Raw genomic sequence first — 24,986 nt, 5'->3', positions numbered from 1 at the left:
AGGACGGAGTCGTAAATATTCGGTCGCCAAATAATGCCGGGGACCGCGCGAACTGCCCCACCGACCTCCACCTCGGGCTGCAGCCGCTCGTAATGAAGGACATCCTCGTTAATTAGCCGATAAATTATTCGTCCCAACAGACGGCTGGATCTACTTTTTCTACATACTTACGGCTTGTGTCTTGTTGTTGGAATTCTTCACTCCGCCGCGTGGACTTTGAATCATTTCTTAAAATACACGTCGCTGCTGTATTGAAAAAGCGCCGAGCCGCAGTGAAGGATGAAGGAAACCACGGGAGCCTGATTTTTAACCTCTTTCCATACAATGTCAAACACACGATGCAGTCGGTACACTTTTTATTGAAATCGGTAACTCTGTTAAACGTAAAAAAAATTTATCTCTCTTGGCTCTCTTCTTACTTAGCCTCACTTTCTGCCACCCTCGATTCTCAGGCACTATTTTACTCCTGAGGTTGGATTTCGGGAGAACCCGATTCGGGATTGTACATCGAGGCGACGTGGCTAGCAGCGAGTTCCGGTGTCGGGAAATTGTCGTTGTGTTTTTGAAGAAGATGGGCTCGCAGTTCCCTCGAAAAGTTCGTCCTGAAGGTGTCGCAGTGCGTGCATTCGTATATCGACTTCCCGGGGTGAATCCTCGTCGAGAGCACGTGCTTCCTGAGGTTCTCCTGAGCATCGGCATCCCGAGATCCCGACAGAACGAGAATAGAACATGAATAAGAAAAATGGGAGAAAACGAGGGGAGAAAAAAACAACGCATCTAGAAGGCACGGAATGAGACGGTCTCGTTATACTTTATCCCAGCGCTCGATTGCCTTCTCCGCCCCCCTTTCTGCCGCTTCAGCAGAGTTTCTACGTATCTTTGCCCGTTTTCAAATCCACCCTGTGTATGGTCACGACCCGTGTGTGGGTTGAGGCACACGAGCACGTACGCGATATTCAAAGCAGTCTTATCGGGTGTCCCCGAAGCGTTCTGTACTCCCGCAGAAAGTCCGCAGGGGTCAATGATATTCTCGAAAACGAGACTCTATCTTACCGGTGATTGAATTGATTAGGCAAATCTTCCCACTCTAGTATCTGTGCGCAGACTGAAATATGGATACTTTTCTGAGAGCAGAGGAAACGAGAGAATTCACCCGTTTTCTACATATTTCTCTCTAACGATTTCAACACTTTTACATTTTCGTTTGGAATTTTGGAAAAGGAAATGACGTGAAAAAGGAGAAAGAAAAAAATAAAATATAAGCGAAGACCTCGGCGCACGCAATAATTAATACGATAACTCTTACATCCAAAATCTCCAGGTTGGATCGTTGCAGTCGTGCCGAGTATAAACTGTAATTAACGCGGTAAATATTCCAATTTAGCAGATAACGAATGTGTTACTTCTGCACCGCCCGAGTTGCCGCCTCGCACCGTTGCTAACTACCCTTCGTTCTTCGAGGCCGGATAAGAATTGCGGTGCAAGTCTTGAGGAGACCGTTGACTAAGAGCCTTCGTACCCAGGTTTAATCCGCCCGGTCGTGAAGATTGTTTTTTGGTCTTGGACATGCCTCTATGATCGGATTCCGAGGCACGAGTCCATGGAAGCTCGCGAAAGTGGAAGAAAACAAACCAGACATCCCACCGCTGCCACCGTTTTTCGCGGTATCGTATAAACTCGTGGAAGTTTGTCTCGGCGGGATTCGGAGTGAATCAGGAAAAGGATGAGAAGGAGGATGAAGAGGGCGAGGGAAAAGTGGCTTTTCCGTAATCTCGTCGACGCAGCGTACCTTGGGACCGTTAAACGGCTCGTGCCCCGTTCCTTATTAAAATACTGAGCAAACAACCGCTGAGAGTGCGAGCTTGGTGTTCGTTACAACACCTGGCTCAGGCCGCGATGAAACTTCGTCGGTGAAATTTATCGAACTCTTACACCTCGGGCGATCAGGCGACGATCGCGTGTCTTCGAAATTTATGTCCGCCCTGTCCCTTGCACCCCGGTCTCGTTCATCGCGAAACGCGTCAGACTCCGCAGACTCAACGGGATCCTTGTACGGAAGAGTTTTTCCTCGAGATTAAATCATCCTCGAGTAGACGGCGCATGTTTACTACGCCAACGATAAAACGTGGCATCGACGATTTTTACGCCGACAAAATTCACGCGGATTACCGCCATATCAAATAATGTCACATTTGAGACAGTGAAGGATGTCCAGTTTCAACATTGGAGCCTGTTTCCGACGAGTTTTATCCGTGTGATCGATGAGCAGTGGTTTGAATAATCTTCGCGTATCGTTTCAGGAATTATCGAATTCGGTAACATTTTAATCGCCGAAAGCCGATACTTTACGAGGTATTCGTTGATGACTCAAAAACCCGTATACATTAATTTCCATACCGCAGTGAAAAGGAGTAACAGCAGTCAAAAGACTAGACAAACTCGTAGAAAATGTTTGTTCTTACACGTCGTGAGTCTGACTTTTTTCACTGAAAATCTTTTCTCGATACGGTGATTTCAAAATGGAGACATGACTCCGGAGTCACCCGCACTTCAATTTCCTCCGGCAGCCGGATTGTAAGCAAAGTACGCCGATCCCATTGGTACAGTACGTATTCCTGATCGCTGGCTCGTACGTAAGAGGAGAGCGGCGATCAAGGGTCAGGGGGAGGCGGGAAGAGCGGGGGCAGGGGGAGCCACCGGATCGAGTTTATGTCGCTATCAAAAAGACATGGTCGCCGCGGTGCAGCGCGCATCGCAACGAAACCCTCAAAGAGCATTAGCATACTGGACGTGCGCGGTATGATTGCCGTTCGTTCCCTCGTTCACTCGTTCATCCGTTCATTCGTCCGTACGTGTGTGGGCACATTCGCCACGGAGCACAATTAACTCGTTATCTTATCTCTTGCGGCACTGCGGACCAAACATTAAGGTGGTTAAGACTCACGGCATCTAATTTACGCCCGTCCCCGAAGTCGCCAAGGACGTCAAACCCATAAAATACCTACCTTACTATTTCCTTTTTCGTTCGCGATCCAAAGTTGACTCAAAGTTTTACCACCGTTCGTTCCTCGTCAATCTACCCTCGCGACTCGTTTCAACCCCTTGTCGTAACTTTTCGTTAGTCAAATCTTAAATATCGATGTTACCAAGACTCGTCTCATTCTCCTAACGTCAAGTTTTGGAAACAATTCGCAGACAATGAGAGCGAAAAGGTGGAGACGAAAGGGTGGCAATGATTCTTTGCCTTTCTATGCAACGTATGATTTACTGTTTACTTACAGTAAATCTGTAATGTTGAAACTCAATGACTTTTCACTTTTCAAGTCAACGAACTTTGGAGCTATTTGAATTTCTGGATTTCTGGATATACTAGCTACTACGATTCGATTTTGGTCCTTCCATCACCGCATCACGATTGTGCCGAATCCGCAGGATGCTGAAAACCTGGAGTACGAGTATAAATTATAGAAAAACAACATGCTTACGAAGTTGTTGCTGGCGTAGGGGCAATGGGCGCATCTGTACGGCTTGGAGCCGGTGTGAAGTCGGAGATGTCGATGCAGGTGGGATTTTAATTTGGTCTTGAATTCGCAGCCGGTATAAGCACAGTGGTAAAAATTTTTATCCAAAACTTTTCTCCCAGCAGCGCCGTCCTGCTCGTCTTCGATGGGTCTTCGACGTTCGTGATAGTTTTGGTGTCTGAAACACGTCCTTGAATTTAGGCAGATTGGTACAGAAGCGATATTACGTAGGATGGCAGGCGTGGATAATTTACCGTCACATTAATGTGACAATGTCTTGAGGATGTTTTTCTATTACTATATTTCATATTAGATAAAAATATGGGTCGTTGATGTTTGAGTTAACGAAAATGGATTGTCGGTTGGATTAAATGAATATTAGATTGGCGTAGGAATTAATTAACCTTTGAAGGAATCGTTGATTTTTTATTCAAATTCTTAGGCAAGAAATCGATATGACAAACAGAAAAAGAAATTGATCGAGAAGTACCTACGTCGCATTCTGCACAAGTACGACGAGTATTCAATCATGTCAGCCATACAGATCGTGTCACTTCTTGATTTCCGATGGTAACAGTTAACCTCAGATGACAGTAATTAAGTAAATTTTAAGCAACGCACAAAGGTTGTATTTCTTCATTTTTTTTTAAACCTTTCCAACATAATAATATCTCGAGAGTCATGATCCGTGCAATTTATGACAGCTGGTTAAACCGGTCGACAATTCGCAATATGTCTGAAGAGTTTATGTTAATCGATAGAGCAATTTAATTTGATAATTCCTGATCGTTACCATATCGTATTCACCCGGATACAATTTGTTATTGTATATACAACAATCCATACACGTAGTACGAACCGGAGAGACGAGTGATCATAATATACGGTTATTAACGACCCGCGACGCGTCTGATCGAGCAAATTATCGAAGATATCTTCACCGGTTACGTACCAGCATGTGTAGTCGGAGGATTAAAAAGCGCTGGGGATGAACAACGCAACGCGTCTGCTTGACGTATCACAGGCGGACTATTATGATAGCGGAAAGGACATGCGCCTATGAAACGTACATCATCGTGCCCGCGTCCAGGTATATATATATATATACATATATATACATATGGGAACGCAACGCGCTTGGATACCAACCAACTCGGCACGCATCGCACGCCTGTACGAATATAGGAGGTGTATATCAGGTTCGAAATGCGTGACACGTTTAATTAAAATGGTCCGTGATTTACTCTGCCACACAGCGCGACTCTGTTCAGCGGTGTCCGGCTCACGTACCAAGTGCTCAATTCACGATGAATTATCGCGCGGGCTACCGGGGTGACACTTATACTCCTGCAGGACCACCGCCGCAGGACGCGATTCGCTCCACTCGCTGAAGATTCCTCGGATCTCAGCAAACCTCGTTAATTAGAGTCTCCTTGAACGAGCAAAAAGCGGAGGGAACACTTGACGATATATTCGAACAGTTCGGCGCGTATAATGATTTTTTCCCACATCTTTCAATTACGATTTTCAGCAGCGGTGGGTACAAGGCACTCGGAAATTTCCGATCGAGCTTGAAATCGCCAATTGGACTAAGGGTGAACTAATTGGTGAGGACCAGGTGCGCGAGGTGGACCTCAGCCTAAAACTAATTGCCTCGGTTGCCTCGACGTGTGTATACATGCGGCTAAAATCCGAATCTGCCGACTCGAACGTTTAATCCAGTTTCGGAACAGCGCCGGAAGTGAGCAGCGAGCTAACGGAAACCCCATCGGATCCAATCGATCTCATCCTCATCCACTTTTTTCCTCATTTCTTTGGTTTTTCCGACGAGTTTCAGCCTTCAGCTAGTCGAAGAATGGCGATTATCGTCATCGCAGCGTGTTTCACGTTTCCGTCGATCCTTGGTAAACAAAAAATGGGCCAACGGAGGCACGAGGTGAGGGTTGGACTTGTCGAAAGGTGACTCCGGAGGCATGGTGAATAATAAATCACGTGCATGGACGCGTGACAAGCGCGATCGAGTCACGGTGAAGAGGTATTTAGACGGAGGAGAACGAAAGGTGGAAGGATGAATACGGGGATAAACCGACCTACAAATACGCCGGATTAATTAATTCCGTACTTCCGTGAAGCGATCAATCACTTAACGGCCAGTGCGCGGCTAATGGCGAGTTTATACGAGGAAATGACACACGTAAGTAACGGACGCGGTGAAGTTTACGAACAGTCTTTAAAGTCTCCAAAGCCTCCGGCGCGGCAGAAGGAGACTCGGGCGAAGACGATCGTCTCACTTGTGAGCATCGAAATGCGCGGAGTAACATTTGGTTATAGAAAAGAAACGATATGATTTAATCTCACCTGCGTAGCCGCGTCGGCGATATAGTTCTGAACGAGCACTCGGGGCACTGATACGGACCATCGAGCTCCAAGATGTCGTGAATGCGTTCGCGATGAATCTTCAGCTCCCTCGGGGTCCTGAGGGCGGTGGGACACCCGGGAAGCCCGCAGAGAATCTTCTTGCCGGTATGACGAAGCATGTGCCGCTGCAGTACGTGTCTGAAAAACGGAAGTGGCGAAATCGTTGTTCAACAAGCGATATAGCTTCGGACTAGCCGTACGAGGATCGGAATGAGGTACGAGACAGGTACATGATCGTGCAGAGCCTTTGATCTTTTGATAGTAAAAAGTGAGCGCAGGTGCCAACGCCGAGTGGAAAGGTACCGAGATCGAGTCGGTCGTCGGTAAGTATGGGTAATTACGGGAAAGAGTGAAGGGGAAAGGGGGTTGAGGTATTACGGACGCGACGGGCGGAGTGAAAAGGCCAAAAACGGACGGCGAAGCGTCAGCGTTAATATTTATTTTATGACAAAACGCGTTCGGGTGAAATTATACCTGTATTCTAAGCAATATATGTATATGTATATATATATATGTGTGTGTATATATGGGTATATACGTATACACATGTCCGTGGCAGGCAGGTATCGAGGATGGACGTACGTCGTCGGCGGCGGTTCTTCGGTTATACCGGAATGTCGCAGGCGTGACAAGACGCCGTTAAGTCACCGGGCATGTTGGGCAACCGGATGTGCCCACTCTCAATAATTTACCTTTGAACTGTCAACACATAAAATATGCACGCCGTACGTAATATTCAAACGTATAATCCAGTCGTTAATTATTGTATGTTCGTCAATAACACCGGTGACCGCGGTTTGCTGATGTTGCTGCCGATGCTTATGCTCTACACCGAACGAGTGGCCATCATCGTGTCTTGACATTTGTAGAAACTTGTTCCTTTCTTCCTCCTCTTGCCTGATTTTAAGTCGCCTGATTAGAGAGGGCGCCTGGCATTCGAGTGCCAATATTTCTACGTAAGTGTCATTAATTAATCTTGAAAAGTTTTAAACGAATCTGAAATGCTGGCGTAGACGCGTGATGTGGAATGGTAATTGAAGTGGGCATACTCACGGCTTTCGATCCTAGAAATTCTTATACGTTGAAGCGGATTTTCTTATTGCTGTACGGTTCATCGAACCAATATTAATATAAGAGTTTTATGTCTGGCACGCTGCAATGCACTTCTCGTAAAACTTGGGATAATATTATTTACACTGTCAGCGTTAAATGGGTTACACGCGTGAACAAACTTGTCGGCAATTTTCGACTTTTGCAACAGTTTATTTACCTACTTGAGTAATAGAGAATAACTTTCTAAACAGACGTGCGATGTTATCGTGAAGCTGATTCGGATGGAATGATTTATTTTTTAGATACGAATTCAAGAATCAAGATATCGGTGACAAATGTCGATGGATGGGAAAAATTGGAGAAAGTCGACGACGTCGAGATTTGATTTTTGATCGACTCAGTCTAACGGAAAACGCGATAGAAAGTACGTCGAATCGATTATAACACAGTGAATTCTGTCGACTCGAAATAAAAGATAAACACATACACAATTATAGTTTACAGTTGCGATCTGGCAGGTTATTCAAAAGCCGGGTTAATAAATTACAACCCGCCACGCTCGGCAAATCAATTTATCACGATAGTTCGTAATATAAAAGTTGAGTCAACGCGGGCTAGAGCCATGATTTAATCACGGCGTAGGTCGGCCTCCTATAATAATTCAAAAGTAACCTGCGCCGTATGTCCTCGATTGGCAAACTTGTCCACATATAAAAAGAGAAAGAAAGAAAGAAATGAATCGCGTTTCGTCAAACGTCGCCAGGTCATCGTACGCCGGAAAATTGGTCTTTCTTATCGCTCTCATCCGTAAATCGGCCGTTCGCAATGGGGAAAAATATTCGTACCAACGGCAGCGTCGCTCAGCGGATCGGTACCAAAGAAAGGGACTCATTCGTACCCGAGGGGCGAGATCCGGTCGATGGGAATGTCAGAGCGTCGAAGCCCGGGCGGCACCGTTGTTGGTTGGCTGGGGGGAGCGTTGGGCATTAATTAAAAAGGTTGAGCATTAAAATGATTTGTTTTAATTGGTTGAGCGAGCTGAGGTATTTATGACCGGTCGCTCGCAGGACGGTTCTTCATGCCCGGCTTCACCTCCGGCTCACTTCGCACGCTGCGGCTTGAAAAACTGAGCCCCTATCCTTCCTGCGCTGCATCCGATCGGTATTGCGTCGATTCCGGGTCGGCGGAATGATCGCATTAATCAGAAAAGCCTCGGACGAACCTCTCTGAGAGTCTTCACCGCTGGCTCAAAACCAACGGCGATGGACGCCGGCGGAAAGCGGGACTGACCGATCAGCCTCCTCGACCATGGGCCGGGGTCAGAGATCACGTAAAGAGAACGGAATCGGGATCGAGGCTGTTTTTCAAATGGCCGAACTTTTGTACGGTCATTACGGATCGATTTCAGGGGAAAACAAATTCAGCCACCCACGATCATCGCCGGTCCTGGCTGAAGTGTGTCGGTGTTGAAATAAAAACGAAAAACAACAACCGATGTGTCATTTTCCGTTCACGTTTCCTGATTCGATGCAAGAAAGCAGTGTTCTTTTTTTTGCGAATAAAACGAGATGACTTTAGGACGTGAATTCCCAAATCACCGCTTAGGTGCCTAATTAAAAGCGGCAATAAGCAAATAAGAGGATTTCCGTTTCCTGGAGCGGCGGCGGCGGTCGCCTTTCTTCGAGAGGATTTCGGGCCGAGCTGATTGCCGCGTTAAATACGGAAACCGCAGCGCGGCTGACCTCGCTCGGCATCCAGATGACGCGAAACTTTTCGCAGGCTTCGTTTACGACCCTCGGCCCTCGGCGCCAAGTCGTAAACGCGGGATCCACGCCCTCGAGCCTCAGCGTCTCGCCCTTGCGCCGTGTTTATTTTAGCCGATTATTATATCAGCGGGATGTACCGGGTGCACCGACATCCGCGGAATTTCCATCCACCTTCGTCATTCCCGTTACAGAATCCGAAGAAGCGACACAAGCCTTGGGCGCAGGATATCAAACGACGCACGAAACGCGGATCCGGTTTCGTTACGCGCATACCTAGAGAATACTCGCCGCCAACTCGGATGGGTTTGGGCTAGGTCGGGCTAGGCGAGGCTAGGCAAGGCCTAGGTCGTGAGGATGTAATCGGATTTATACGGGCGAGTGGGTGGCGAGGAATATCTCGAGGAGTGGCGGCGGCTGCGGCGGCTATGAGCGACGGTGAGTCGGTCTGGATGGGCCGGATTCGGGGGCTGGCCGAGCCGGAATGATGCATGGCCTCCTCCTGGACTCCTTCAGCGTCGAAGACGCGCCGAGTCCAGGGATATCGAGGGACCGCGTGGAGCCGAGAGGGAATGAAGAATATCGGACGGTCGGTTGTAGTTGGGCCATGGAAGGAGGTGACCAAGAAGAAGAAGAAGAAGAAGAAGAAGAAGAAGAAGAAGAAGAAGAAGAAGACGAACACAGAACCGCCTCGCCGGCCCCCCGGAGCAACCGCTGTCATAACTCAATCCCACCTCCGTCCGCTCGTTCCTTCGTCCGTTCGTCTCACTCTGCACCTGCATCTCTACGAGGTATCCCTACACGCCTTTATATCCCTGCGCCAGTAATAGCCCTATCAAATTCTACCCGAATCAACCTGGATATGTATATTGCATTCCGTGAAGTGTGCGCTAGGTATAGTCCCAAAGCGAATTGGTCTCACTGATGCGATGCGGCGTTTGTTCTACCTGCATTCTGCACCGAATTGACAATTGTACTAGAGTAGTTCACAAAAAAGTTTTTTTTTCATTCAACGCGAATTTTTCACAAGACTGTTGTACCTTTAACTCACGATGATAAATGATATCAAGAGAGATCTTTTTTATAGGCATCAATGTTTGTTACAAATTAGGTCTCCGGATATTTTATTCTATTTTGCATATTTTGAGAATCATTGTGACTTAAAATTGAAAAAACTGAAAAATCTAAAATAATTGTATTAAATTCAGGGAAACTAACTGTTTTTTTTTTTTTTTTTTTATAAAATAATGTTTCCTACAAAAAATGTCTCTTGATATTCATCATTTTCGTCTGTATGTTCACGCGAAATCGACAGTGAGTGAAGGTATGCATTTTTTACGTGTTATTTCAATGTAAAAACGAAAATTCGAAAGCGGGACCTCCAAATCTTATCCGATCGAGCTTAAATTTGCAAAAGATTCTCTTTTTCATCACAAACGTCACTGAAAAAAAAAATTTCTCTTTAGTGGACCACTGTAACGTATACGTTACCAAATTTTCAAACGCAATTGTAAATTGTTAAGTTTCTGTTGCTCATTTACATCGTAGAAACAGAAAACACAGACAGGAGAACTTCAGTGGAACCTTAGAGTTCTGAAATCTCCCTGGATTTCATTCGTCCTACACGGGAAAATTTTCTAGCATGAAATTATTTCTCGATTGGCAAAACGGAATTCACGAGATGAAGTATGGCCGGTAACTCAGCTAAACGGTTTGACGCCGGGTTACCGGAGATACAATAACCAATGTTTCTTACAGGCACATCTATTGCAATATAATTTACAGTGAATCTTACGTTGCAACGTTTGTGCAGCAGGAGGCGGCGTCGAAGCGTTGCGGTAAAACGGAACAGCTCGCGGTGTGAAAGTTGAGGAAATCTTTTACAACCTCGGACTCGCGATACTTTTTACGCTGTGAGCACGTGGTCTGATAAATAATTAAACGAGTTATTCCAAGTGTCGTTAACCATGGCGGACGTGGACGTCGACATGGACGCTCGTTTCGCGGCTCGAATAAAAACGCGTTTGTTTCATGGTCTGCGTGTCACGTACGTGGATGCACCTTTATTATACGTACAGAGTTCGTACTTGCGCTATCTGCGATACTCAACTTTGGTCGGGCACCATGTGTGAGAGGACTCGACAAGAAGACTCCCATGGAAACAGATTGTTCTAAGATAATAAAAGTAATGAATTCTTGAATTTTTTATACTCGTATGCTTTTTTGTCATTCGTGATTTAGTATAATTAGGCACTGAAAGATAGATTGAGTTCATAAAGAAAGTCCTTTTTTCGTCAACCTGAGAGCTCAATGGGAACGTCAACTAAAACTATCAAAATTTCACGCAGTAGACCTTACACTCGTAGTAACGTCAAGGAATTCTCACTTCTACATTAATTAACCTCAAATACGTTGAAGAAATTAGTTTTCAGGCGTTGTCGCGTTGTATCGACCGATCGTGATAGTGGAGAAATCGAAGATTCGAAATTCCCGGCAATTCGAATACAGATTTAAATCTATAAGCCATAGATGAACCGCCCGAGGATGGATAAAAAGGCCGACCACGGTAGATGAAAAAAAAAAGAAGAAGAAGAAAAACGTAAAGGCTTTGGAATTCCTGCACATAAGAATTCATCCCGTGAGATCGAGGTATATCACCCGGACAAGAGGACAGGTAGGTATTTTTAACCGCGAGTGAAAAGCGCGAGGTTATACCATCACGTCCCAGCGCCTCGAGCCGAGGAGTTTTCCGGATCTGGGTACACATATAGATTTGTATCGCACGCATGAGTGTGCACGGGTTTGCAAATACGAAATCGCAGGAGTGCCTAATTGGCCGGGCGGCAGTCGGAGCCGCGGTATACACACGGGCTGACAACGATTAGGTTAGGGGGCGTAGATTACATCTTCCCCTAGGGGGCCGGTAAGCGTGGCGCGGCGTGGCGTGTCGCGGATGCGTATTACCCGTTTGCCCGGCGCCTACGGACAGCGTAGATACGTATACGCGTAGGGTATAATCCACCCACGCAGCGACGTAACGTCCTTACAAACACGTTTTCGTGTCACGCGAGACGTGTGCACATATACGTAGGCCCGTAACGCGAGATGGACCCCGACTTCCCCCGCCCCCTGCGACACAGAGTCTCGTATCGGCCCGCCGGTCCGTTTTCAAAAAGAAGGATCTCGGGGAAAATTCCGAGTTCTGTTTGCCTGCGGATGGGGGGAATACAGCTGCTTCGGCACGTTGCAGACTCAGCGTAAGGCAGTTTCATTAACCGAGATACGTGACTAGGCGAGAATGCGTGTACACCCCCACACACACACCGACACACGAGGCGCACGCGTGTGCGCGTCCGAATTAATCGAGCCAATCAAACTCGCCCCCCTTACCCCCTCGTCCCATCGCGTATTTGCCCGGACAAATACCTACCTTCGGGCTGGTCTAGGTGCACGATTTTACCCGCGGTAAGAGAAGGGAGGGAGGATACTCGAGTGCAAGCATCCCCCTTTCCGGTTTGCGCAAGATGAAAGGAGGGGGCGACAGCGTCAGGAAGATTAGGGGTACGTCGACGGGGTGGTTGGAGGGCGGGGGCGGGTGTCGAATAAACAACAATATTATAACGCAAGCTTAATTGCGCTGGAGGGCTCGGTAACGGTCGCATAAATCGGGACCCTCGCAAACGCGAAACTAACCCCCCTTTGCCCCCCACCGCCGCCGCTTCTCGCTGGTTTCGCGCCTCTTCCGAGGCCCCGAAGTGGGGATTCATTTACAATAAACATGTCGCGAGCTAATTTCAACGAGGAAGGGAAAAGATCTCGCCTTCCTGCCGCTCATAACGACTCGGTCCGCACCCCCGTCCCATCAACCCCCCTCCCCCTTTAACCGGGACAAGCCGCGCGCGCTAAGGTTTGTGGGAACATCCGTCCTGCAGGGATTCCCTTCGCGGTGCTTTTTTAGGGTAGGTGTGAAAGAAGGATAGCGCGGTTTTTGCACTTCGCATTCCTTTGTTTCCTTTACAACGCTGCGCGTGTTTTGACCCTGATTTTATATGTTACATGTGCCATGGAGCGCATCAGGCGAGGGGGGAATTGCGTCACGTTTGTTTATTATTCATCAGGGTCGAACAGGTAGTTTTTTTTTTTTTGGACTATTCATGTTTTCAACTCTTGAAATTCCGTTGTCGACGTAGGTTACTCAAGTAAATGCGAAATCTTTTCGTATCAACTGATGGAAATCTTGACTAATGCAATTGTTTTTAATAGAGAATGAGTACGGGAATTGCGAACCTCAATTATTGTAGACCGAGTCACTTCGCGAATCTTTTTATGTATGATAACTGTGCTGTGTTACGATGCGATTTAAAAAAATTGAACTGATCTTTTTCAAAAAGCTTTCTTTAGATTTCAGAGTTGCACCTTCTGAATCCTAAAAAAAGAAAAATCCCGCTATGAATCTTGAAATGAAATAAAAGGATAATGGAATTGGGGGTTCAGTGGTTTATGTTTTTTTGGTCCGTTCTTAAAGACTTTAATAATGTAATATTCATTACAATCATTACCCTACTTGTGGACATCGTCTAATTGTTAGATAATACGGCACCTAAAATTGAAAAAAAAAAATAGTGAAATTATTTACGTGACACGGCTTGCATCAGCATCCATATCCGCCAAAAGGTGCACGAAATCAATTTCTGAATCAGAGAATACACCGTTGTCATATCTCGACTCTCGCTTCCACCCTCAGCAGGCGTAACATCGACGCTTCACGCGATAAGTGTTTATTATACTCATAGAAAAGCATGAGGGCGTTGAAGAAGGGGTCAGAGTGTACGAGTGACCCCTATAAAACGATAAGGGCGAAAGTATGTATACAGGGAGAGAGAGAGAGAGAGAGTGAGAGAGAGAGATGCAGCGACAGAAGCAAGAGCAGAAGCAGAAGCGGCAGCGACGCGTCGCGATGGCTGCGGTTTGGCGGCGCTTCAGCGGGGGGCAGAAACCGGGAAGGAAGAGGGGGGCGGAGGTGACCGGGGGCCTGCAGGACGTTCAGAATGGTCGGCGACCGCCGCCAACTCCGTGGCTCTGACTCTGTCTCCGCGGCCTCGACCGCAAGCCTGTTTTATTTTATGAATCGCAATATTTCACCGGACAACTGGACTTCGCGAGCGGGGCGGTCACCACTAAACTGTCTGCCGCGTTTATACCCGCATGCGGTATAACGCGCATACACGAAGACGGGTTTTCCCGGTGTGTGCATATGCATCGCAGGCGCGCAACGCGTCGCATCGCGGGAGAAGGACGCGCTGCACACCGTCTATCCGCGTGCCTTCGCGGTCCTGCAGGCAGGCAGGCAGGCAGGACCCGCCGGAGGGAGAGGACGGGGGGAGAGGACATCCATCCCGTCACCCGCACCCCCGCGGACTCGACGGAGGACAACGGAGGAGGACCGGCGGGCCCAGGGCGAAGGGCGCGCGATGCGGAGGAGATGGGAAAGCGCAGCGGTGGGGAAAGAGGGGGTTTGCATTGTCTCGAACCCATGCAGATCGCGGGCGCACGCACGCACACACCTGGGCCCGAGGTATTTAAGGGCGCACGGACGGATGCGGGGGCGGTCGGGGAGGGGGGGGGGGGGCGAGGGGGGCGGACGCCATTACCGCAGCCCGAGATAAAAGATACGCGCGCGCCCGGTGAGGACCATATATGTAAATATAGGCGGCCGAGAACGCGCGTAGGCACTTGCGAAACGTACGGTCAACGGCGCGCGTATGTAACATACCATCTTGAATATGCGCATACATCGTGCCTGCGAGCGTATTCTTGGAAATGGGATCAGGATCGGGAGCTGCCTTCTGCCTGTCCCGTAATTACCTTCGTTCTTTCCGCTACAGGATCGCGAGCGCGTTGCGCTGCGCTGCGCGATGCGATGCGATGCGACGCGATGCGAACACGCCGCCGAGCGGCATAAGGCCCCTCGGCTTCGCTCCTGCGACTACGGGTCCGGGTAACGAATGGCCTCCTCCGCGGACCCCGGACGCCTCGCGCAACGTCCTTTCAGCTCCCTGCCTGGGCCCGTGACGAGACATTTTCACGCCACCTCGCCTGACGCACACCTTCCTCTACCGTTGAAAGATACTTCGGACGAATATCTTTCAATTCAGCAGGTCCCACGACGATTGATATCGTACAATTTCGCGGTATTTTTCTCGCATTGTGGTCACGCGCGTTTTTTACACTTCGTGCAGAAGAGGGTGTAACGAATATGCGATTTTGTTTCTACTAATGAGAAATAATTGCTTGTCCGATTTTTTTGAAATTTCTTAGCCTCGGAAGCGACGATCGGAATAAATCCAGTGAGAATTCAAAATTCGTGATTTCTCATTGTCGGAGTCTTCTAAAAATTTGATTGACATTAATTTTAACCGCATATGTAAAACCGACTGAAATGACCAGACTCCGTTTCGATATTTTTAGTTTCTTACCAGTTTATTTATAACTAAAATTCATAAAAAATTATCTCTTCATTTCGTTCAGATACTTGGATAAAAAGTTTGTTATTTCAAGCAAATAATGGGATAAGAGAATATCCACGAATAAAATCTGGTTGAGATGAACTGGATTGCCGCGTGCAGAACAGCAGCCCAGATGCTGGAGAGATCCTTATTCGTCAATTGGTTGGAGGGTTTTCTAGGAAACTAATTACAGAGAGTATCTAGTCCGAAGATCAGCGCAATGCCTAGCGGGCTCGGACCCTCGCTTCAGGTACTGATAATGGGAATGTATAGTCGCTGCCTGAGAGCCCGCAGTACCTAGATGGTGCACGAAAGAGAAGCATTGCATGGCTAATCGTTCAAGATGTTCGCGGGAAGGAGAAAGACCTGCAATGCTAGAGAAATCCAGCGGTGATATAAATTCTGGACTATATATTATGTTCCGGGTGCAAATCCAAGGAGGAACAAAAATGCTCGATACTATCTGTACCGATGATACACGAGAACTTGTGCGCCGATGTGTCTTTGTGTCGACTTTCAATTCAACGGTATTAGAGAGTACTAACGACCTGCATCTGACAATGAAATTGAATAATGAAGATAGCATCACACCTGTTCTCGAGACAATCGCACTATCGCAAAAAATATTTCGCCTTGCAGACAGAAGAATGCCTCACGTAAAGCCATGAGAAATCATCACTATAAAAATCGTCTTTCAGCAAACAGCTATTTGCCGTTTCGAAAACGGTATTGTTCGCAAGCCTTCCAACACCGCGGATAGTCGTAACAATTGTAAAAATCGTCGGGAACTCTCGGTTGGCGATTGATGCAAGGAGGAGTTCAAGGTACCTTGATAGTAGTTGTTACGGTGGGTGGTTGGTAAAAATAGTTTGACCCGCGTTTGATTGTCGCGTGTACAAGGGCTGGGACAGGTGTTTCGAACAAGCATCCTAATCGCTTTCTCAGCCCACCCCCTCTTTCGTACGAAGCGAAGGAATAGGTGAAAGGTACAAAACGTCTTCGTCTCGTTGGTTGGAACGGTGGCTGCACGGCGGAAAGGTTGGCCTCGCACGCGGCCTTACCAAGGTGTTAACAGAGTTGCTTTATAGAGCTCGGTTCGCCCACGCCTCGACACTTAGCGCACTGCCTGCCGGGCCTTCCGGCGGCTCAGCCGACTACGTTACACTCGTATTGTGTTACGAGGTGTGGGTGGTGGTGGTGAAGAGGAACCGAGAGGAGCGAGAGGGCGCGGGGCTGCGGGGAGGGATTATTTTGGGAGGAGGGACGCGACGATCAGGAGTGTTGGTACTTTCCACCGCGGTAATACAGCCTCGTTAAATACTAGAATGACCGGTGGGCTTAGAGCGGACCAACGCCGACGCCGGCGTCGCCCGAGATGTTAATATGGTCGGGCGCGTGGCAGCGTCGGGGGTGTCCGCGGGCGGGCGGACACGGTCCTTTATTTTATAGTTATGCAGCGAGGACACTTTTACTGCTATAGGTTCGCTTCGCCGGGACAGTTTTGCACCCGCGTTTATTGTCCTGTATTTTTTCCTAAATACTCGTTCGCTTATTTATAAGCTAGAGGACGAACATTGCTACCGGCCAGGCCGGGCCGTTGCGGTTAAATTTTACGTACCTACCACGCTGCACGCGGCTCGCTACTTCGCCTTGTTTTACGAACGGACGGTTGGCAATAACTCTCCGCTTTATGTCCGCTGCCAAACTGCAAAACCCGCCTAATAATAACGGTACCAAACTGACCAGAAAACAGTCGATTCTCATCGCAAGACTCCATGACCTGTTATCGTCATCGAGCAAATCGAACTTTAACGAGTGGCACTTACCGAGTATGGAAGGCGCTCTGGCATACGGTGCAAACGTAGTTCCTCTGTCGTTCGCCATCGTTTATCTGAGACTCGGAGCAGGGTGAACAGTTGGCGGCACGATGTTGGTTGAGTTTGGCGCGAGTCACGAAGGGCTGGTTGCAGCTAGGGCACAAGAAACGTTTCTCACCGGTATGGCAGCGAAGGTGTGCGATGAGGTTGTTTTTCTTCTTGAAGGACTTCGGGCAGATGGTGCATTGATGCGTCTCCTGGACCATATCAGCGGTCTCGAGACCGGTCTTTTTCTCGACGTGCAGAGATTCGTGGTAAATGTACTCAGCCGCAGATTTTGTCGTGTAGCCGCACTTGCCGCACCGCCAGTCTTTGGCATTGGTAGCTTCTTCAAGCACCTTAGTTTCCTTGACATTCTGGGAGTACTCGGTACCGGCAGCTTCTGGAACCACCTTTTCGACATTCCCGGCTGTGTTAGCACTCTGACAGTTCTCGGCACTACCAGCGTTTTCAACCACTTTCTCGTCATTCCCTGCACTCCTGGAACTGCTCCTCTCTCTCTTGTCATTTCCCGACGCTTGGGCCGACCCGAACTTACACTTTCGCTGACGAGAGTGCAGCGCAAGACCTTGGGGCGTTGGGAAGGACATTCCACACCTGGGACACCTGAAAGACCATGTAGAAATATTAGCAAAGTGTTTTATTCGATGAAAATTTCCTTACACCCTTCTTGTCATCAGCCCACTGAGCTAAAAGCATCCTTAAGTATCAAAAAATATGCTGATCCTGAATTCAGTATCCATCCCGTTTCTTTGAGCTCTTGGACTGTTGACCCATTGTTCAAATTCGAAGGCCCACTCACCTTGGACACAGCTCGATGTGTGTGGATAGAAGGTGTTCTTTGAGTTTGGCGATGCTGGGTAGAGAGGCGTCGCAGTGCAGACAGTTCTTTTTTCGCTGAACACCCGTCTGTGCGTACTTCTTAGCCTCGACGCGGTCTTTGTGGCGGGAAGATTTGCGGTGTCGAATGGCTTCATCGGTGGATGAGAACGTCAAGGCGCACAACGAGCAGAAGTACGGTTCGATTTTGACCGAGGATTTAAACACATGATTGGACAGTTGGTGTCGCTGCAGAGCTATTTGCGAGCGGAAGATCTGGTTGCACTGCTGACATCGAAGTCGCGTTTGGTATTCATCCGTTGCGGTTTCCGCCGCGTGCCCCGTCTCCGCTACATGCTGCTTTAGCTGTAGGTTGTATCTAAAGTGCTGGCCACATGTGTCACACGGCAAACGACGCTGTCGCGTTATCACTACTGGCACTGAACCGTCCATCATTGAAACGACTTGTCGGTGACTCAAACTCATCACGTGCACCTCCATCTCATCGTTATCTTCACACCAAACATCGCACGCTGTGCACCTGAAGCTACTCGATATCTTCGAGGTGGAAAAGAGAGAAACAGCTAAAAGTACTTCTATGTCGTTTTCGTTGGCTATAACGTAGCGACTAAGATTCATTGGAATAACGTAACAGGCCAGGTGAATTATTTGATTTGCCTGCACCTATAAGTTTTCTGAATTCTTTGCCAATTGATATGGTACCCCAATCGCGTGAGCTGACATCACATGTACATATACAAGTGTAATCACTGATTATATATTAAAAGAATGAAATAAAATAACCTGTGAAGATGTTTAAATTTTTAACCTACAGGCGATAAAATTGAATCTGGTTTGATATTCGAAGGAGTTGAAAAACGCAACCTTTCAAAGAATGCTGGGCATGTACAAGAAGCCAACCGTTGTCAAAAGACTGTAGCAGATTTCGATGAATGTATTTGTTTAAAAAGGTTCACGTTATAGCTAGCCTAACATCATGCCAATGCATGACAATAAAACCTGGAAATCTCACCTCTCGATGTGCATCAGTGTGATATTTAGAGCGCCAGTGACGTAGGAAAGTTTCTTCAGTGTTGCAATAGAAGCGGCATCCGGCACACTGGAACGGGGACTGACGTACAATATTGGCCATGTTGTCTAGAAGAAAGGTGCGCGCTCTGGGACTGCGAGGAACAACTCCGGAGATACGGCAGTGGTAATGAGAGAGAAGATGCTTTCCCATCTGAGGCCGCTGAACCCAAGTTTTGCACATTTCGCACCATATGACCTCTCGTTTTCTGTTCCTCGACTGTTTCTGGATGTCCGATGCGCTATTCTCCTCGTTATCCTGCACCTTCTGCAGTAAATTCAAGAGAAGAATACCCTTCAGAGCTGGAAACAAAATTAAATGATTTTTTTCTAACGCGACTTACCCAGCTGGCTACCACCCGCCTTCCCCGCATTGAACGAGTCCCCTTCACAGGAGCGGATTCGACTCCCGCGGGAAGACGAAGTTCCCCATCGAGTTCAGTGATACTGCGTTTCGCATGAAGCTCAGAGAGCAGGTGCCGTTCGTAGACTACTTTGGAGGCGAGGGTTCGAGCACAGGGACTGCAATAGAAGCCGCTGTTCCGGTCACTCCGGGCACCAGGAACCCATTTTCCTCTGGTATGGTCTGGCGGGGGTTGGTTTCCAGGCTCCTTCTCATCCTTGATCCCGTCATCGCCCGCCTTCTGCAACGGACAAAAGACAGACTACTTCTCATTCCTTCCAACACTACAGCTTCGTCGCATTCCGCGTTATACCTGTCCATGAGCAATTTCCTGCTGGCTTGTTGGCTCCCATTTTCCACCAGTGTAAGATGGCGGTGGTTGTTCCGGATTGTCGTCTTCCGGATCAAGTTCGACTTCTTCCTCCGCGAGCTCGGTTTCCATCTGAGCAACGGCCGGAAGTCCGGGTCGCCACTTCCCTCCAGTGTGGCCTTGCGGTGGATACTCCGGGTCGTCAGCGTCGTCGGTTTCGGAGCACGATTCCTCCTCGACCACGTCTTCGTCCGGGGAGCACTCGTCTTCGGAATCAACCTCGTCTACGTAGTCGTACACCTCGTACTGGGAGAGAGAAGAGTGCGCTGTGTCCTTGGTTTCAGCACCAGTTCCCATATCGACGAGGACAGTGTCTCCGAGCCAAACTTCGCGCTGCTTAGATGTACCGGACTTAGCGACGGAGTCGTCAGCCATGAAGGTTTCGAACGAAGTTTCTTGCGGAATCTCCTGCTTGTCGCCGTAATTAAGAACCGTGATCTTCATCATCGATCCTGCTGTCGTGCAGTTCTTGCTCGACGAGGTTGTCGCAACAGATTTTCCTGTAGACGACGTCACGATGTCGGGGAAGCCGACTAGCGAGGGTATGCTCAGATGGTCGGTGGGGTTGTCGAGCTCTGCGTCGACGGGGAGGATGTTCAGCTTTCCGGGGACGAGAGCTTTCGAATTCACTTCTTCGGACTCCGTCTGAGACCTACGAGGTTTCTTTATCCTCGCCTCAGCGTGGCCTTCGTTCTTCTTGCCAGCGTTAAGCCTCGTCCTAGAAATACGTCTTTGGGGCTTCTTCGCGCTGCTCCGGAGCTCAAGCGAATTGAAAAACGCGTCGGCATTTGGGATCTCCGGGTATGAAACGGTCTTCGAAGTACTCGTCGTCCCTTGGACGCCACCTTGTTTCACCGGAAGGCGACAGCACCCGGCTCGACGGTGCTGAACGTAGTTCTCCAGTCCGTTGATAGTCGCGTGACACTTGATGCAAAAGTGCACGTCATCCTCGTCCTCGTAGTTCTCCATGATTCCGTGTCAGATTTCGTTTGGTTGAGCTACGTTCAAGATCCAGAGTGGTAGCGTGACTCACGGCCGATCTGGAGACGGGGCAAAAATTTGACGGTTGAAATTACACTGAGGATCGAAGCAAACAAGCGTCGCACACAATTATAACGAAAGTAACGGTATAAGAGAGTTTCGGAGTGTCGGACTGTGCGGTACGAAAATTTTTTTAACGACGCGTTTACGATACACCGCGTTATGAAAGCGGACAGACGTTTGCTAATTACGAAGAAACTCTTTACGAGGTTTTCGATACGATAGCTCGGTTCCTTTGAGACGTTTACATCGGCGTAAAAATAAAGTGGGTCCCCATATACTCGCCGATATTAACCGCGATAAGAACTTTCGGCGGAATCCCGGCCGCCGTCGTCGGGGGCAGGAAGATCCTCGGTGTTACGTGCTCTCAGGGTATCCACGCACACTCGAAGACCGTATCGGGAAAATATGCGGCTCCCGAAATGCAGTTCTAACTAACTCCCGGAACGTTTATGAGCACGCGGTGATTCAGCGAACGCGTCAAGATCGCAGGTCGGCTTAATAGCGGCAATGGGACATCTACCTGCAGTCCGCGGACACGTGGGCGAGCAATAAAATCGCACTCGTGTTACATCCACTGAGAAATGACGGTCGGTCTAGATACGACCGAGAAGGACAGGGTCGCGGGCTGGATTCCAGAAATATAATCCACTTTGTTGATTCTGCGGGGGGAGAAACCCGGGCAGCATTTAATTACGAGAATGAAACGATAGGACTCTCAACACGCAAAAGCTAGTCGCTTGGGTCCGGGCCAATTCCGCTCTCCCGCTGCAGCACAGTTAGTTTCGTCGATGCGCAAATAATTCGATGAATTTACCCGTGCTTTGTTTATACATATATTCATCCCGGTGTTAAATAATTCCATGATGCATTCGCCGTCATACCGGAGTTTAATCTTCCCGCTGAAGCTTTTTGCCAACAGATTACCAAATTTATACTTGCAGCAGGCACCGATCCCCCTCTCTGACAATTTTTCGTAAATTATATAGAGCACATAGACAGTGGCGGAGTTTCATTGGTCGCGCGTTGTGATCGTCAGGTGAACCGGAAAAAACGAATGTTTTGCTCCTGCCAATTTCTGGTCGTGGGATCGAAGCGAGGCAACTTGATGCTCGACTGCTCGGCAAAGGGGCGAAGAGCGCGAGGAGATCAGGAGGAAAATGGGTAGAGGGCGCAGACCGAGGGCAGGAAGAACGGTCGATGCCGTGGCCGTTATTCGGACAACGACACTCGGCCGGGGTGTCCGTCTGCGGCACGTCCGTGCGTCTCTGCTCGTTTGCCTTCCACTTCGGCTTCCAGACGCGAACACCCCGCGAAGTCTAAGGCGACGTAGCCGCGAGACCAAAAATGACTCAATTTCCTCCCCCGAGCTGGTTTAACAGGATTCTTGGCACGCGAGCGGGATTCAAGAGCTTCGACCGTTCGTCCGATCTTCCTATTCCGCTCTGTTCTTCGCACGATGATCGAACAATCTAACCGGAACTTCGTCAGGGGTGGCTGGACGAACGCCCGTTCGGGAATTGTGACACCGACAGAGCCGGCGGCTGGTCGACGATTTACGGGTGGTTAACGAAAAAATAAATAACCCTGTTAATTGGCTGGTTCGCGGGAAGGGCGGTTGCCCCGTTGGAACGGAACGGACGCGTCGATGGAGGAACGCGCGATGCCGATTTACCGTATGTGACACGGTATCAGCGCTCAGTGAGCCGAGGAGAACGAGGAAGCCGGTGCAGAAAGGGCGTAGAAAACATAAAGGACTTTCGTCCGTTTGAGCGATGACGAGCGGCGACTAATCCTTCGTTATTGGCCGGCTCGTAAAAACTCAGCCCTGTACGATGCTGTCCGTTGTACGGAGAGAATGAAGGAGTGAGAGAAAGACAGAGAGAGAGAAAGAGAGAGAGAGAGAGAGAGAGAGAGAGAGAGAGAGAGAGAAGGAGACAGACCGAGACGGAGAATCCGGGAACGTTGCTGACCAGGCGAGCTCCCCCAGGAGGAGAGTCGAGGTATCCATCACTTTGGCTCTGTCAAACCTCCCGGCAAACTAATTACTATTTCCGTCCAAGTTCTTGAGGACGAGTTCTTGAATCCAGGCCGTCTTGCGCGAGGAGCGAACGTCGGCAGATTATACAGGCGGCGGCTGCAGGCCGGCGGGCATTTCGTCTCCCAGGACAAATCGAATGATCGAGGAGCGTCCCTCTTTAATAATAATTACCGTCACCGTTAATCCGACGCCGGGGGTTCTTCCGCGGTTACCAACGCCTCGGGGGATCGACGTCGGCACTTCTCGAGCTTGCGATGCACCGAACGCCAGAAGCCACTTTCCACCGTCTGCGGAGCAGCGTGCGGCGGACCGTCCGTTTCGTAACCCGCATCGTGATAGATGTATAAATCTGGATGAATTATCGGCGTAACTGTTTTTCCTCAAACGTGTTTCATCATCGTATCGCTGCAGCGCCGGTCCGTCTCCCTGCACATTACGCCTGTAATTTGACGCCTTGAATTATGTATTTTCGTTATTTCGTTGAATTATAGCGCCTCTATCTCGAGCCTCGCGACTCGATTAACCGATTAATAAACCATCCGCCTTATAGCTCCGTCCGTATGCCACGCATTGGTATTACAACCGTCGCTCCCTTTTTTTGCTATTCAATTTACGTCTGCAGCTGCAGCAACGTAGTAGCGTTGCTTGGTAGGTAATCCGTGGATTGCTCGGTATCTATCATTCTTAAGCCCCACCCAGCCGTCTTTGAATGTCTCCGTCACGCTGTCAATTCGAAAGAAAGATACACCGCGTTGATAAGAAAATAGCGGATCGAAGAATCCGATCTTCAACTGGTTAAGGGAGAAATGATCGAACCAGAAACAATAACACGACATTTTCCTTGTCTGTCAGCCTCAGCGATTCTATGCACATTGAAGTTGCACAAGAATTTGTTTTGTGCAAGCATGCGGCTCGACTCACGAAATACGCTAAATAAAAAGCTCACAATCGCATAAGCGCAACGTCTCCGGAGTGCGATGTAGATCGAATCTGCAAACATGCGTCAGACTAGCGCTACTTACATCCGTTCAAGAGGAACGAGCACACTGGCCGGGAGTTTCGTGATAGCGGAGAAAAACTGGAAATAAATTCACCCTCTTAACTCTCTCTCTCTCTCTCTCTTGCTCACCTTCCATCTTTCTCTCTCGAATTTTTACCAAACGCCTGACGCTACGAAGGAGCCTCCGGCAGTCAGCAACCTTTCACCCCTTACACCCTGTCTCCAGCTCTCGATTATATCAGTGTTCAAAGTTCCCGGTCTAACACACAGTTCAAGAGAAAGAGTAGACACAAGTTCTTCTTCTATTTTCTGACCGAGAGTAGTGAGCCTAGAAATCCATCCCTACGAATAGATATCGAAGAAAGAAACCTCGTTTTTAACGAATTTCTCAGTTCTGACACTAATTCAACTTTGAAACCGCATCATGAACGTTCTGTAAAAATACCTTCGTATTGGTTCTTCATTTCAAATGGGACAACCTGAATCTGGAGTTCTTTTTCTACGTGTACGATCGCTTCGTGCAATTTGAAGGGGAATCGAATCAACTAACTCCGGTGAAATAAAAAATTTCCGTAGTCGTCTGAATAACCGGAATCACAAGTTTTAGAAAAATATTCAGTTTCATTCGTTCGCAGCCTATTACAGTACACATGTAGGCAAAGAATGCCACGAATTAATCGAAGCACACGAGACAAGTGCCAAACTACTTCCACCGGGGACCGGCACCACCTCGAGGAACCAGAGTAACACCAGAGATCCTTGACCTCAGACAACAAATTGCAAAAATATAGCTCAACGGCAGCGTTCAATTAACCCGCGGTCGTTATCACGTCGCGAGTGTTCGATGATAAAGATCGACTTGCGAGGCGAAGAACGGTGACATCATACATGGTATGCGGGAGTTTCATCGAATACCGAGACAAAGATATAAAGATATACCTTTAATCAGGAACGATACCCAATGGATATACATCAACACGAGTAGCCTTTTACACTTTACTCTCCTTGACGCAACGACGCTTGCGTGAATTGTCACATGCGATAAACGCGAGGTGCAGCTCGGCAGGCGGCGGAACGGAAAGAGG

At 48.5% G+C, this 24,986-nt stretch overlaps 1 protein-coding gene across 2 annotated transcripts in view; it reads right to left on the bottom strand.

Moving 5' to 3' along the window:
• Nucleotides 1–341: 341 nt before the first annotated feature.
• Nucleotides 342–24,986, bottom strand: part of LOC124175179 (zinc finger protein 729-like) — a 38,927-nt gene continuing 14,282 nt past the window's right edge. The window contains exons 2-9 of one of the 2 annotated variants that reach the window (XM_046555167.1): nt 19,763–20,859; nt 19,391–19,690; nt 18,991–19,314; nt 17,941–18,515; nt 17,088–17,744; nt 5,880–6,077; nt 3,486–3,699; nt 342–685 (exon numbers count right to left, since the gene is read on the bottom strand). In XM_046555167.1, coding sequence (XP_046411123.1) covers nt 461–685; nt 3,486–3,699; nt 5,880–6,077; nt 17,088–17,744; nt 17,941–18,515; nt 18,991–19,314; nt 19,391–19,690; nt 19,763–20,788 — 3,519 coding nt within the window. In that variant the 5' untranslated portion in view covers nt 20,789–20,859 and the 3' untranslated portion in view covers nt 342–460. The remainder of the gene's footprint in view (nt 686–3,485; nt 3,700–5,879; nt 6,078–17,087; nt 17,745–17,940; nt 18,516–18,990; nt 19,315–19,390; nt 19,691–19,762; nt 20,860–24,986) is intronic. The other variant, XM_046555168.1, reaches the window with a different exon arrangement.

The sequence above is a fragment of the Neodiprion fabricii genome, chromosome 2 (assembly GCF_021155785.1).
Source record: "Neodiprion fabricii isolate iyNeoFabr1 chromosome 2, iyNeoFabr1.1, whole genome shotgun sequence".
Classification (NCBI taxonomy): Eukaryota; Metazoa; Arthropoda; class Insecta; order Hymenoptera; family Diprionidae; genus Neodiprion; species Neodiprion fabricii.
The sequence above is the reverse complement of the archived record's forward strand: the minus strand, read 5'-3'. Positions and strand labels throughout refer to the sequence as shown.